Source organism: Xenopus laevis, chromosome 8L (assembly GCF_017654675.1).
Source record: "Xenopus laevis strain J_2021 chromosome 8L, Xenopus_laevis_v10.1, whole genome shotgun sequence".
Classification (NCBI taxonomy): domain Eukaryota; kingdom Metazoa; phylum Chordata; class Amphibia; order Anura; family Pipidae; genus Xenopus; species Xenopus laevis.
In genome coordinates, this window is record NC_054385.1 from 116,155,506 (window position 1) to 116,170,338 (window position 14,833).

General features: G+C 36.3%; 2 protein-coding genes across 2 annotated transcripts; both read right to left on the bottom strand.

The window, feature by feature from the left end:
* Positions 1-1,160: 1,160 nt before the first annotated feature.
* Positions 1,161-2,022, bottom strand: LOC121396909 (olfactory receptor 493-like). Its single transcript, XM_041572538.1, has one exon. The coding sequence runs from the start codon at positions 2,004-2,006 to the stop codon at positions 1,161-1,163; it is 846 nt and encodes a 281-aa protein (XP_041428472.1). The 5' UTR covers positions 2,007-2,022.
* A 9,613-nt stretch (positions 2,023-11,635) lies between these two features.
* On the bottom strand, positions 11,636-12,605 carry LOC121396910 (olfactory receptor 502-like). Its single transcript, XM_041572539.1, has one exon. It carries the CDS (start codon positions 12,516-12,518, stop codon positions 11,685-11,687), a length of 834 nt encoding a protein of 277 aa, XP_041428473.1. The 5' UTR covers positions 12,519-12,605; the 3' UTR covers positions 11,636-11,684.
* Between the last annotated feature and the right edge of the window lie 2,228 nt (positions 12,606-14,833).

A 14,833-nucleotide genomic window follows, 5' to 3' on the forward strand; every position in this document is an offset into this window, starting at 1 on the left:
GAATACACTATTCCTTCAATTTGTACTATTCAAATTCAGCCAAATATGGACCTACTCGATCAAAAACGGACCTATTTGACTAAAAAAGACCTTTGACTGAATTTCGGTTGGTCTTTTTGAATTGAATATAAGTTTTTTCAATTCAAAATTCGACCATTGATACATATGCCCCTTAATGTCTTGTCAAATACTTACCGAGGGGACGACAGGGACGCCTGTCGCCCCCTCGACGGGGACGCCCGTCTCTCTCCTCCGCCGCCGATGCGGCTAGGCCTCAGGCGCCGGCTCCTATGGAGCGCGCCGCGCGCATGCGCAACAATTAAAGGGCCAGTCACGCTGGCGCGATTGCGCAGGCGCTGATTCGCCAGCGTCCAATGGCGCCAAATTCAAATCCTTAAATGGCCAGCAGTCCTTTTGTGCCTTGCCCAACGCAGGTTCTGTTTATTGTTCCTGGGTGTTATTATTCTAGATACTTGTTGTGACCTTTTGCTATCCCTGACTACTGTTTGACTTCCGCCTGCCCTGATCCTTTGGCTTGTTCCTGACTACTCTTTGGATTCCGTTTTTGTACTTCGACCCTGTTAGTTGCTGACCTGGCCTGTGACCTCGACCACTCTGCTGTTTACCGATTTTGTACCGCATTTCCAATTGGTTTCGACTCGGCCCGTTCCTGGACTTTGTTAAACTTACGTTTAGTTCCCTTGCTCGCCCAGAGTTCTTCCCTCAGTCTCCTCACTATTAAGTCCTGGCGGCATCCGAGTAGCGGAGGGCTCCACCCGACGTGAAAGGCGGCGGTTATAGGCCGAAGCGTGAGCCGAGCCCGGGACATTGGGGTTTACTCTGGGTTGTGGGATACCGAACGTTACATGTCTTTTCAATTTAAAATCCTATTTCCTTCTGGAACAAATAACTTTGATTTCATCTTAATTAAATGGGGTATATCAACCAAAAACAGAGGGGAAGGGTTTCATTATTTTAACATTTAGCCAAGAAGTTAACTAGACAAATAAAACAGCCTAATTGGTGCATGAAATGCCTTGATTTTGCCATATTATAACAGAATATCAAAAGAAGAAATCAAAGGAAACTTTTGTACAATATAATTAAACAACCATTCAGGGTAAGTTTTATACAAGACTTTATTTTGTATCTAGAAAGTATTAAAATGATCCCTGGAAAAGTTTTAACCTCCTTATTTTGATGAGAGCTATTTTTACATCCTTGTTTCTAAAGGTATAAATAAAGGGATTTAAAAGAGGGGTAATGACAGCATATATAAGGGAAAGGAACCTGTCATAATTGGAACCCTTTGGTACAACATACACTGTACTAGCCGTTATATATAACAAACCTGCTACAGTGAGATGAGAAGAGCAGGTGGAGAAGGCTTTCTGTTTAGATTCAATACCGTTAAGCTTAGAAATGATGACAATGATATGGATGTAGAATCCAACAGTTGTGATGAATGGGAGCACAATTGCAAATGAGGCCCCACAGCTTGTAAGTATTTGACTGTTGAAGGTATCAGAACAAGCCAAGGACTGTAGAGGAGCAAAATCACAAAAGAAATGGTTGACTTTATTAGGGCCACAGAATTCCAATTTAGCTGTAAAAGTGAAAGGAATAACTAGAGTGACAACGCCAACAATCACAGGTAGAACAGCAAGTTGTATGCACAAGGTCTGGGTCATGATAGAAGAATATTGCAGAGGGCTGCTAATAGCCAGGTTTCGGTCAAAAGCCATGACTGCAAGTAGGTAACATTCTGCTGTTCCCAACGAATCAGTGGCAAACAGTTGCGTGAAGCAGCCAATGAAAGATATTCTGTCCTTAGCTGCAATGAGGTTAGCTAAAAGATTAGGAATAATGCAAGACACAAACATCATTTCTATTGCAGCTAATGTACTAATAAAAAAATACATTGGGGTATGAAGGGAAGGTTCAACCCTTACTAGACAAATTATAGACAAGTTCCCAGAGACACATGTAATGTAGATAAGCAACATGACGAAGAATAAGGGAATCTGGAGTTGATATAGATCTGAAAAAGCCAATAGAATAAACTCTTCCACAGATGTCTTATTGACTTTATCCATCAGGTCTGAAGAGGCTGCCTGTAAAAGGAACAAAGAAGTTGATATATAAATATATAAAATCTTGGAATCTTATATTTCACAAGTGAGACATTTTTTTATAATTTATATTGCCACTGATGGTCATTGAAATGGGGACCTTTCCCAATTTTACATGGGGTGGCAAATTTATCAAGGGTTGAATTTCGAATCCATGCGAGTTTTTTTAAAACTCTACCAGATTAAATTTACCTCGAAATTCGATTGGGGGGTTATTTATAAAAAAAATCAAATATCTGAAATTCAAATCGAGTTTTTTCTCTGAAAAGAACTCGAATGTCAGGAAGGCTACTAACTATCTAGAGGCTAGAGTTTGATAAATCTTGAAAATCTAATTTAAATTTTTTAAATAATTTGAATCAAGTTTGGATAATTCACTTGTCACTAGTCACTAGAACAGTTGAGTTCATAAAAAAATTTGGAAAATTTGAATTCGAATTTTCAATTCAACCCTAATAAATCTGCCTCTTTATTTGTAATGGTATCATTGAAGTCTTCCCCTTCAGATGTATAAACTAATGAAGTAGACTACCTAATCCAGGGCATAAGTCAACAGAAGACCTCATCCTTGGCCACATCAAGCCTGCTCAGTAGATATCTCGGGGATTCCTAACCAGATATCAATAATGTAATCATAATTATGGGGCAAATTCATCAAGGGTCGAATTTCGAGGGGTTCAATCCCTCGAAATTCGACTGGGGAATAGAATCGAATAGAATCGAATAGGCAATTCGGGCGAATTTACGCGCTGGCGAATAGTCGAATTGCCGAATATTCGCCAGGCGAATAGGCGCTCGATCGAATATTCGCTCGAAGGATTTTCATTCGATCGAATGCCTTTTTATTCGATCAAAAACTTGGAAAACAAGCCTATGGGACTTTCCCATAGGCTTTTAAAGCAATTCGGTAGGTTTTAGGTGCCGAAGTAGGCAGTCGAAGTATTTTTAAAAGAGACAGTACTTCGACTATCGAATGGGCGAATAGTCGCAGCGTTTTTGCGCTCGATCCAGTACTTCGACTATCGAATGGCGAATAGTCGCAGCGTTTTTGCGCTTGATCTATTCAAATCATTCTACTCAGGCGAATTTACGCCAATTCGATAGTCGAGGAGCACAAAAATTCGAAGTTTTTTTACTTCTAATCCTTCACTCGAAGTTAGTGAATCGGCCCCTATGACTCTATAAATGACCCAATGAACAGTTTATTGGATCATGAGAAAACAATATTACCTGCCCTTCGAATTTGATCATACTTCGATTTGAAGCCTATTCACCCATAAAAAAACTTTGATTTTTTAAAATAAATTTCAGTTGTTTTTTTATACGAATTTCGAAATTATAGGAGTTCAAAAAAACTTTTCAAAAATTTGACTCTTGATAAATCTGCCCCTTAATATTGTGGTCAGGGAAACTTTATTGATACAAACTTAAGGAGTTTATATTGGGCAATGAATATATGTGAAAGAGTAAACGTAAAGTACATTTATACAGAACTGAATGATTGCACGGGTAAAATAATTTTTTTAAATTTATTTTCAAGCCGTATTATGTAGAGAATAATATCATGCTCTATTAAGTGTTGTTAATAGTGTCTTTACTGCCTTTTTATTATCCATTTACATTACATATCCAAGCTTAACCATGGGTTTTAGTCTGCACTTAAAAAATGAAACACAAAATTTGTTCACTTTGGCCTTACAGTATGTACATTTGTCAATCCTAACCTAGATGGAGTTCCACCAACAAATGGTACTGTAGATACCGATAGACTACTTTGCATACATCTTTACTATATAAAACTAGGGATGTAGCGAACGTCGGAAAAAATGTTCGCGAACATGTTCGCGAACGTCCGGACAAAAATGCGAACGGTTCGCGAACGTTGCGAACCCCATAGACTTCAATGGGAAGGCGAATTTTAAAAGCTAGAAAAAACATTTATGGCCAGAAAAATGATTTTAAAGTTGTTTAAAGGGTGCAACGACCTGGACAGTGGCATGCCAGAGGGGGATCAAGGGCAAAAATGTTTCTGAAAAATACATTGTTGACACAGCGCTGCGTTTTGTGCTGTAAAGGGCAGAAATTACACTACGTCACTCAGGTGGTGTTTCTGGACAAGGAATGTGAAAAAGCTCACACAGCTAGGTGGCACTTGGTTAAAGACTGGGCAAACAATGCCTGCAAGGTCAACGTATACAGTAGTGGATGCGGAATATATTATTGCTGCTTGAAAAACGTCACTCAGGTGGTGTTTACGGACACGGAATTATTATTGTTATTATTTAGACAGAATGTGAACAAGCTCACACAGCTAGGTGGCATTACTAGCCAGCAAAGCTACCTAACCTAAAATGTCCCTCAAATCCCTGCAGACTTCTGTCCCTACAATACAGAGCAGTATCAAGTAGATTACTAGCCAGCAAAGTTACTATCAACTGTCCCTCAAATCACTAACAGCTCTCTCCCTACACTAGCTCTTCCAAGCACACACAGGCAGAATGAAAAAACGCTGCAGGGCTTCAGTTTATATATGGAAGGGGAGTGGTCCAGGGGGTGTGGGGGTGGTCCAGGAGGGAGAGCTTCCTGATTGGCTGCCATGTATCTGCTGGTCTGGGGGAGAAATGGCAAAAAAAAGCGCCAGCTAAGGCGAACCCAAATTGGCGAACGTTGCGCAACGTTCGCGAACATTCGGCGGACGCGAACGGTCGATGTTCGCGCGAATTAGTTCGCGGGCGAACAGTCCGCGACATCCCTATATAAAACTGGCAATTGGCAGGTTTATAAAATACAATCTATTGAACACACAGGAATATATCAACTTCAACAACATTTCCAGGTCCTTACATAATAAGCTTGACAATGCAAATAATGTTACTGGTATAATCCTTTGCCCCAATGTTTGATTTGCTGTCAATTAGGCTAGGGTCTAAAGGGGCAGAAAACCGTTAGAAGAAATTTGTTGGCTGATTTCTGCCCTACCGTGGGCAGTAGCCTTCGCTCTCTTCCTCATTGAATTGGCTCAGCGTGAACAAACTTCAGCGGATTTTGGCTCAAAATGCAGATACTCGCGGTTCTTCACAGGAAACTTGACAATTCGAGGAGGAAAGGAGAGGAGGCTACTGCCCGCGGTAGGGCAGAAATCAGTCATCGGATTTCTACTGGTGGTTTTCTGCCCCCGTGTGGCCCTAGCCTTATACCTTTTACAGAAGCTATGCATTAAAGCATATCACCCTACAGTGTGTATTTATATATTAGAATTATTTATATACAATCTTGTACACATAAGATATTAGCCAACCCTTAGTACGTAAGGTGCAAAATTTGCTACAGTTCTTATCACCTACAACAACCCGTCAGCAGGTAGCCTTTACTAGCTATTACCTATTAAAAAGCAAGGATCCTATTGATTACCATAGGTTGCTGCATCTGGATAAACTGTGCCAATTATTATGAAAAGGGGGTTAGCATCATAGCAAAATAAATTCTATGTTTTAGAATTCATTTTTTCTTTATTTTTACCCCTTCTTTTAGAATAGTACTTGTATCTACTATATTGTACTTAAGGTCAATATACTGTAATTTCTACACATAACATGATTTACTTTTATCTGTTCTTTGTTTCATTAAACATAAATCTGCCTGGTTATTATATCTCACCATGACATAAAAACAGATAGATTCTTACAGTACTCTGAATAAATAATAATCTGCACATTCTCAGCAACTTTCCAATATACATTTATTAAAATACCCAGTGGTTTTAAATATTCCAGTATGGGATCCATTATCGGGCAACTCGTTTTCCAAAAAGTTAAGAATTACAGGAAGGCTGTCTCCCATAATCTCCATTTTAATTGAAAAGGTCTCATTTTTGAAAATGATGTCCTTTTTCTCTGTAATTGCTTGTACTTGATCCCAGCTAAGATATAATTAATCCTTATTGAAAGCAAAACAATCCTGTTGGGTTTAATCAATGTTTAAATGAGTTTACAGTAGACTTAAGTTATGAAGATCCAAATTATGGAAAAATCAGTTTTCCAAAAAAAACAGGTACTGAGCATTCTGGATAACAGGTCGAATACCTGTATTTGCATCACATAATTTCAACTGAATGCCGTGTTTGTCAATCCCTTTCTGATTGCTGGGTGTGCATTGTAAAACAATGTAAAAAAAATGTCAGTCCATCAGCTGACTTCTGCTACATGTATAATTTAACTATAAAGTTCATCTTATTTTTTTTCACAATAAATTGTTTTGGATGTAGATTCAGATTAGTGGATTTGTTAATTTCTTCTCTATTTTCGAATATATTAAGTGATTTTTGGGTACTGTAGCTGAAAAAAACACATTGGGTGTAAAAAAAAATAAAATAAAGCAATGCGGTTATGTGGATAAAACAGAAGGCAGTGCTGCTCGGCAAATAATCCCCACTGATTATAAAAATCAGATAATTAAAGCGAAAAAGTCGCAGCAAGCAGCACTGTAAATACTAACAAATGCAGGTGGTAAAGAGCAGTATAATGAAAAGCAGTGATGCATGAGACTTTGGAATGGACCATTATTTATTGTGATTCTATTTTAAGTGTTTAGGAACATTACATCCTACAGTGCAATATAATAATGAAAATACATATTTATAATGTATTTATTGAGTTATGCTCCTAATCTGCAAGAAACATTGTCTGATATGTTACATGTTATTAATCATAGATATCATAGACTGGGCAAGCAAATTGTTTTGATTCTTTACACTGCACCTTCAAAATCCTGTAGGGTTTTACTTAGACTGAAAATTCTCAGCTGCAGCAGCTCAAGCTTTATTCCCACCAGACTTACCTTGGACATCTGTGGATATATGAGAAGCCAAAATCACAAAACGCAACATCTATTCTTCCAACCAGACACAGACAGAAAAGAGTGGAGAATGAATACAAGATGCTGCATACATTCAGAATATAGCAAAGTACCCATGACTTTACCCAATATCTATCACTGTTAATCCTGCCTGTTGTCAGAAGTTAAATCATAAATCATTCATTAACCTTAATTGTAAGGATTTCACTTACTTTAAACACGTGTCACTCAAAATGTCCTATCTGCTTCTGAGAGGAAAATAACTGTGAGAGGTCGAGCCACATGGAATATATACTGTATTTACTTTTAATAAAACCCACGGGGATTGAGCACTATTAATCTCTAAGGTGGAAAGCTGATCATTTGAGAGTTTGTATTTTTTCAGCAATTAATGATTGATGATTCTAGTCACAATAAATATAATTTGTATAGACAGGAATAATAGCTTAAATAGCAAATAGCAAATAGAAACAAAAGCTCAATAAGGAGTAACCCTTAGTCATGGATCATAGACATTTATTATTATTATTATTATTATTATTATTATTATTATTATTATTAGTATTAGTATTATTAGTATTATTATCATTTAATGATCATACACATTTCCATATAAAGTTGCTTTGTATGGAAAGGTTGAAAATCAAACATATATTTGGCCACTTTGGCTGCCTTCATTTGTGACCCAAATTAGAATGACATGATTGTTTGGACCCAGGCCAACAATGGGATCACAATAGGCACATATGAAGAATAGGCCCCTAGGTGGGGATTAAATCTTCCAAATAGATATTTGGTAAATTTTTAGCCAGATATCTGTTAAATAAGCCTTTGTAGAGGGTCTTTACATGGTCAGATAAACTTTGTCTAAAGGGGCCAAATCTGCAGCTCATATGTGCACTGTAGGACCAGTTTTAACTGAACTACATTATTCTGTGAAATTCATCAAGTTGATGCTTTGTTTATTTTTTTGTGTTAAATGATGTGCCATTTGATTATGAAACAAGCTGTGAAAATCAAGGAGGCCTACTTATCAAAATTCAAATTTGTTTTTTTTTACTCATATGTACCCAATTAATTTTCTATTCCGAATTTTCAATGGGTCTAAAAAGTCGCATAGAAAATGTACTTGCTCTGACTGCTGTGGATAGGAATTGTCAGACGGTCCCTAACAGCTCTGCAGGGAAACAATCATACTTATGAACAGCAGGGGGAGCCAAGCAGAATACAAGCAGCTTTGTTTGTTCCCCTGTAGAACAGTCGGCGACTGTGTAGGGATTTGTATTGGATTTTATTTTTGCCTTTACATCCCCTTTACTGTTTCCATCTTCAGCTGCAGGTCGAATAGTCAAACGATTTTTAGTTTGAATTGTTTGATTCGAAGTCTAAGTCGTAGTCGAATGTCGAAGTAGCCAATTCGATCGTCGAAGTAGTCAAAAAAAACGTTTGAAATTCGAAGTATTTTTTCTTCTGTTCATTCACTCGAGTAAATGTGCCCCCCAAGTCTTGCTGGCAGATATTTGGCTTGTGCTGTTTTGATAATTTATGACGATCCCTAAGCAACTCAGACCACACTGAGCATGTGTGTAGTCTTTGTCTTGCAAAGATGTTTCACAAAGTTACAAGGTGGTGACCCCCTGTGGCCAATTTTGAAAGCAGAAATCATTTGTTTGATTAGGCTTGTGGTGCAGTAAGTTCATGTTTATGTGTAGTATACAACTAGCCTTATTCTATTTTAGATTTTACTTCCCCTTTAAAGAAGTTGTGCACATTTGAGTTAACTTTTAGTATAATGTAGAGAGTGACATTCTGAGACAATTTGCAACTGGTTTTAATTTTTTATAATTTGTGTTTTTTTGAGCTAATTAGCTTTTTATTGAGCTGCTCTCCAGTTTGCAGCCAGTCCAAACCTTGCAACCATGCACTGCTTTGAATAAGAGGCTGGAATATGAATAGGAGATGGTGTGAATAGATGATTAATAATAAGTAAAAATAAAAATGAATGTGTGCATTACAGAGCAATTGTTTTAGATGGGGTCAGTCAGTCAGTAATTATCATTAAAATAAATTATACAAAAGAAATAATGAATACCAGTTAAAAAGTTTTGTTCAATTCGAAGGATTTAATCGATCGATTGAATGATTTTTATTCGACCGCAGAAAAACTTCGAATTCGATATTCGTATTCAAAGTTTTTTAATTCGATGGTCACATTTCGAAGTTTTTTGTACTTTGAAATTTGACCCTTGATAAATCTGCTCCTAGGGGGCAGATTTTAAGGGTCAAATTTTGAGTTGATGGGAGTTTCTAAAAACTCCCATCGACTCCCATAAACTCGAAATCCAAAAAAAACCTGACCAATCAAAATTTATTAAAGAAATCGATTGAATAGGAACAAGGAATAGGATCAAGCTGCAAATTTGAATCAAATCAAATTTGAATCAAATTATATATATATTTTTTTTAAAAAATTAAAAAAAATTTCAAAAGTCAACCAAACGACTCCAATTTGGTTGTAGGAGGTCCAACATAGGCTAAAACACCAATTTGGCTGATTTTTAGATGGCGAATAGTTGAATTTAGATTCTTAAAGGGACAGTACATTTGACATTTTTTTAAGATTATAATCAAATTTAGTCTATTCTCTAGTCGAATTACTTAAAATAAACTTTATTTTTCAAAGTTCTCAAAATATTTAGCGAAAATAAATAGATCAATCAAGTTTTCTTGCATGTTATAATGCAGCCATTTAATTTTTGTACTTTTGTAAATATGCTGGTGTTTTAGAAAAAAAATTCTTCAAGTTAATTTTTTTTTTCCAAATTTGACAATTTGAATTTTAGTAAATGGGCCTCACCTAAAACACAGCAGACCCTCAGCAGACTGAATTATCAATCTCTTAATACAGGAATGGCATCTGTTGTCCAAAAACCTGATATTCGGTAAATTTTAAGCAAAAAAGTTGAATATTTTAAAATAATTTCCTTATTCTGTGTAATAATAAAACAGTACATTGTACTTGATTCTAAGTGAACTATATGAATACATAATGGTGGCAAAACAATCCTATTGTTACAGGTCCCAAGAATATCAGAAAGTACTGCAGATATCTTAACTTTATTACAATTGACGACAGTGACAATATTTCATTACATATTTTTATGTCCCAGAAAAATTATGGATTATTTGCTCTTAGTGGAATGTAGCCACTGGATCCAGGTTTCAAAAATTTTGGATGCTAAGCTTAACCTCAGATACTATTAAAATTATATTTCTATGTACCAAGCATGGTTCCATCATATGTGGAGCACAATTAATAAAATATCTATGACCAGGGCAGTGTCAAAGCCTCTAGCTGTCGAAGCTACCCATTCCCACCTACCGATTCCTTGCCACTTTTTTTATACTCCCCAAGGAATTACACACACAGTCCAGGATGGATGTGAAAAGGCCACATCTTTATTAACAATAAAACAAGTTTAACAGGTTACTTAATTAAATAACAACATTAAAAAACAACATTACCAACCCAAGAATGCTTGCCTACTCCACTAGAGTGAACGGGCCTCCCCTGCCATGCCAGCAACCCCAGCTGCTGAGGTGAGCAAGTGAAAGCATAAGGAGGCCTCACCCAGAACCCCTACCTCCCGGGACCATGACCCAAGGAGGTAACCATATAATAAACACCAGGGATACTGGCCCCTTCCCCCTATGGCAAGCATTCCCCTGCCAAACCACCATGCTGTGACATAATTTGGACCAACCTCAGGAGAAGCCAAAGCTCCCAAAACCAACAAAGCTAATACCTTTGTCTATTATGTCAGTATATAGAATGTGGTATATGAATTGACTAAGGTCGAGCATGACTTGCTTTTTTGGGGGAAAAAAAACAGATAAATGTACATAATATACATTCAGTGAACAATTTCAAGATTTATATTTATCAAAAGTCAAGGTGAATTTTTGAATTCACCTATGTAGTTTGAGTAGGGAAAAGTCCAAATTTGAATTTGAAAAAAATTCAAGAATTTGAATATTGAAATGTATCATGTACTGTCTCTTTAAAAATTCAACTGTGACCATTTGCCATCTAAAAACTGCCAATTGCTGTTTAGCCTATGGGGGACCTCCTAGAACCTATTTGGAGTCAATTGGTGGACTTTGAAAAATCAAAGTTTTTTTCAGGAAAAACTTTGAATCAAATTTGATCGAATGCGCTATTCCTTCGATTTGTACTATTCAAATTCGGCCAAATACGGACCTACTTGATTGAAAACTGACCTATTCGACCAAAAAAGATCTTTGACTGAATTTCGGTTGGTCTTTTTGAATTCGAATTTTAAAGTTTTTTCAATTCAAAATTCAACCATTGATACATATGAATCTTAATGTTTTTTCAATTTAAAATCCTATTTCCTTCTGCAACAAATAACTTTTATTTCATCTTAATTAAATGGGGTATATCAACCAAAAACAGAGGGGAAGGGATTCATTCTTTTAACATTTAGCCAAAAAGTTAACTAGACAAATTAAACAGCTTAATTGATGCATGAAATGCCTCGATTTTGCCATATTATAACAGAATATCAAACGAAGAAATCAAAGGAAACTTTTGCACAATATAATGAAACAACCATTCAGGGTTAGCTTTATACAAGACTTTATACAAGACTTATCAAGTTAGTATTAAAATGATCCCTAGAAAAGTTTTAACCTCCTTGATTTGATGAGAGCTCTTTTTACATCCTTGTTTCTAAAGGTATAAATAAAGGGATTCAAAAGAGGGGTAAAGACAGTATATATTAGGGCAAGGAACCTGTCATAATTGGAACCCTTTGGTACAACATACACTGTACTAGCCGTTATATAAAACAAACCTGCTACAGTGAGATGAGAAGAGCAGGTGGAGAAGGCTTTCTGTTTAGATTCAATACTGTTAAGCTTAGAAATGATGACAATGATATGGATGTAGAATCCAACAGTTGTGATGAATGGGGACGCAACAGCAACTAAGGCCCCACAGCTAGTAATCACTTTAGCGATGAAGGTATCAGAACAAGCCAAGGACTGTAGAGGAGCAAAATCACAAAAGAAATGGTTGACTTTATTAGGGCCACAGAATTCCAATTTAGCTGTAAAAGTGAAAGGAATAACTAGAGTGACAACGCCAACAATCATAGGTAGAACAGCAAGTTGTATGCACAAGGTCTGGGTCATGATAGAAGAATATTGCAGAGGGCTGCTAATAGCCAGGTTTCGGTCAAAAGCCATGACTGCAAGTAGGTAACATACTGATGTTCCCAACGAATCAGTGGCAAACAGTTGCGTGAAGCAGCCAATGAAAGATATTCTGTATTTAGCTGCAATGAGGTTAGCTAAAAGATTAGGAATAATGCAAGACACAAACATCATTTCTGTTGCAGCTAATGTGCTAATAAAAAAATACATTGGGGTATGAAGGGAAGGTTCAACCCTTACTAGACAAATTATAGACAAGTTCCCAGAGACACATGTAATGTAGATAAGCAACATGACGAAGAATAAGGGAATCTGAAGTTGGTATAAATCTGAAAAAGCCAATAGAATAAACTCTTCCACAGATGTCGTATTGACTTTATCCATCAGGTCTGAAGAGGCTACCTGTAAAAGGAACGAAGAAGTTGATATGTAAATATATAAAATTGCCACTGATGGTCATTGAAATGGGGACCTTTCCCAATTTTACGTGGGGTGGCAAATTTATCAAGGGTTGAATTACGAATTCACATGAGATTTTTAAAACTCTACCAGATTAAATTTACCTCGAAATTCGATCGGGGGTTATTTATTAAAAAAAAAAAAAAAAAAATATCTAAAACTCAAATCGAGTTTTTCTCTGAAAAGAACCCAAATGTCAGGAAGGCTACTAACTATCTTCAAATTACTTACAAGTTACTGGACCTCTCCCTTTAACTCGGCAGGTATTAGGTGCCGAAAAGTCGAATTCTTAGAGGGCTAGAGTTTGATAAATCTTGAAAATCTAATTTAATGTTTTTAAATAATTTGAATCAAGTTTGGATAATTCACTAGTCAAATTTAACAGTTGAGTTCATAAAAAAATTTGGAAAATTTGAATTCGTATTTTTAATTCAACCCTAATAAATCTGCCCCTTTATGTGTAATTTTATCATTGAAATCTTTCCCTTAAGATCTATAAACTAATGAAGTAGACTACCTAAGCCAGGGCATAAGTCAACAGAAGACCTCATCCTTGGCCACATCAAGCCTTCTCAGTAGATATCTTGGGGAGTCCGAACTAGATATCAATAATGTAATCATAATTATGACTCCATAAATGACCCAATGAACAGTTGATTGGATCAGGAGAAAACAATATTGACCTGCCCTTTGAATTTGATCATACTTCGATTTGAACTATCAAATACAGCCTATTCACCCGCAAAAAAACCTTCGATTTTTAAAAATAAATTACAGTTGTTTTTTTTATTCGAAATTCGAAATTATAGGAGTTCAAAAAAACTTTTCAAAAATTTGACTCTTGATAAATCGGTTCCCTTAATATTGTGGTCAGGGAAAATTTATTGATACAAACTTCAGGAGTTTATATTGGGCAATGAGTGAACTTAAAGTACAGAACTGAATGATTGCACGGGTAAAATAAGTTTTTTTTTAATTTTCAAGCCGTATTATGTAGAGAATAATATCATGCTCTCCATTTAGAGTGTTGTTAATAGTGTCTTTATTGCCTTTTTATTATCCATTTACATTACATATCCAAGCTTAACCACTGTATCTCTAATGGGTTTTAGTCTGCACTTAAAAAATTAAACACAACATTTGTTCACTTTGGCCTTACAGTATGTACATTTGTCAATCCTAACCTAGATGGAGTTCCACCAACAAATGGTACTGTAGATACTGATTGACTACTTTGCAGACATCATTACTATATAAAACTGACAATGGGCAGGTTTATAAAATACAATCTATTGAACACATAGGAATATATCAACTTCAACAACATTTCCAGGTCCTTACATAATGAGTTTGACAATGCAAATAATGTTACTGGTATAGTCCTTTGCCCCAATGTTTGATTTGCTGTCAATTAGGCTATGGTCTCAAGGGGCAGAAAACTACTAAATAAAATTTGTTGGCTGATTTCTGCCCTACCGTGGGCAGTAGCCTTCTCTCTCGTCCTCATTGAATTGGCTCAGCGTGAACAAACTTCAAACTGCAAAATTTGCTACAGTTCTTATCACCTACAACAACCAGTCTCTCCCACTTAAAAGCCGCTCAGCAGTTGGCGGGGGAGGATTTAGCACACAGTTTGAAACCAAGGCACAGGAGATGTTTATATAAAGAATTGTTACTAAACAGAGAGGTAAAATTCATTTTTTACTATGATTAGAGGTGGGGTTTTACCTTGACGTGGTATGGTGGCTTATCAATATTATGATCATAACTTTGTAACAAAAAAACCCTGTTTCAAAATTACATGCACTTGCATTTTTACTTGAATCATTTAGAAAGGGCTCTAAACGTTTTGAAATTGGCCTCAGGTGTGCCCCCACAACCCTCCCATTTTTGTAAAGATATAATTAATCCTTATTGAAAGCAATCCTGTTGAGTTTAATCAATGTATAAATGAGTTTATAGTAGACAAGTTATGAAGATCCAAATTATGGAAAGATCAGTTTTCCAAAAAAACCCAGGTACTGACCTTACTGGATAACAGGTCCAATACCTGTATTTGCATAACATAATTTCAACTGAATGCCGTGTTTGTCAATCCCTTTCTGATTGAATTGTAAAACAATGTAAAAAAAAGTGTCAGTCCATCAGCT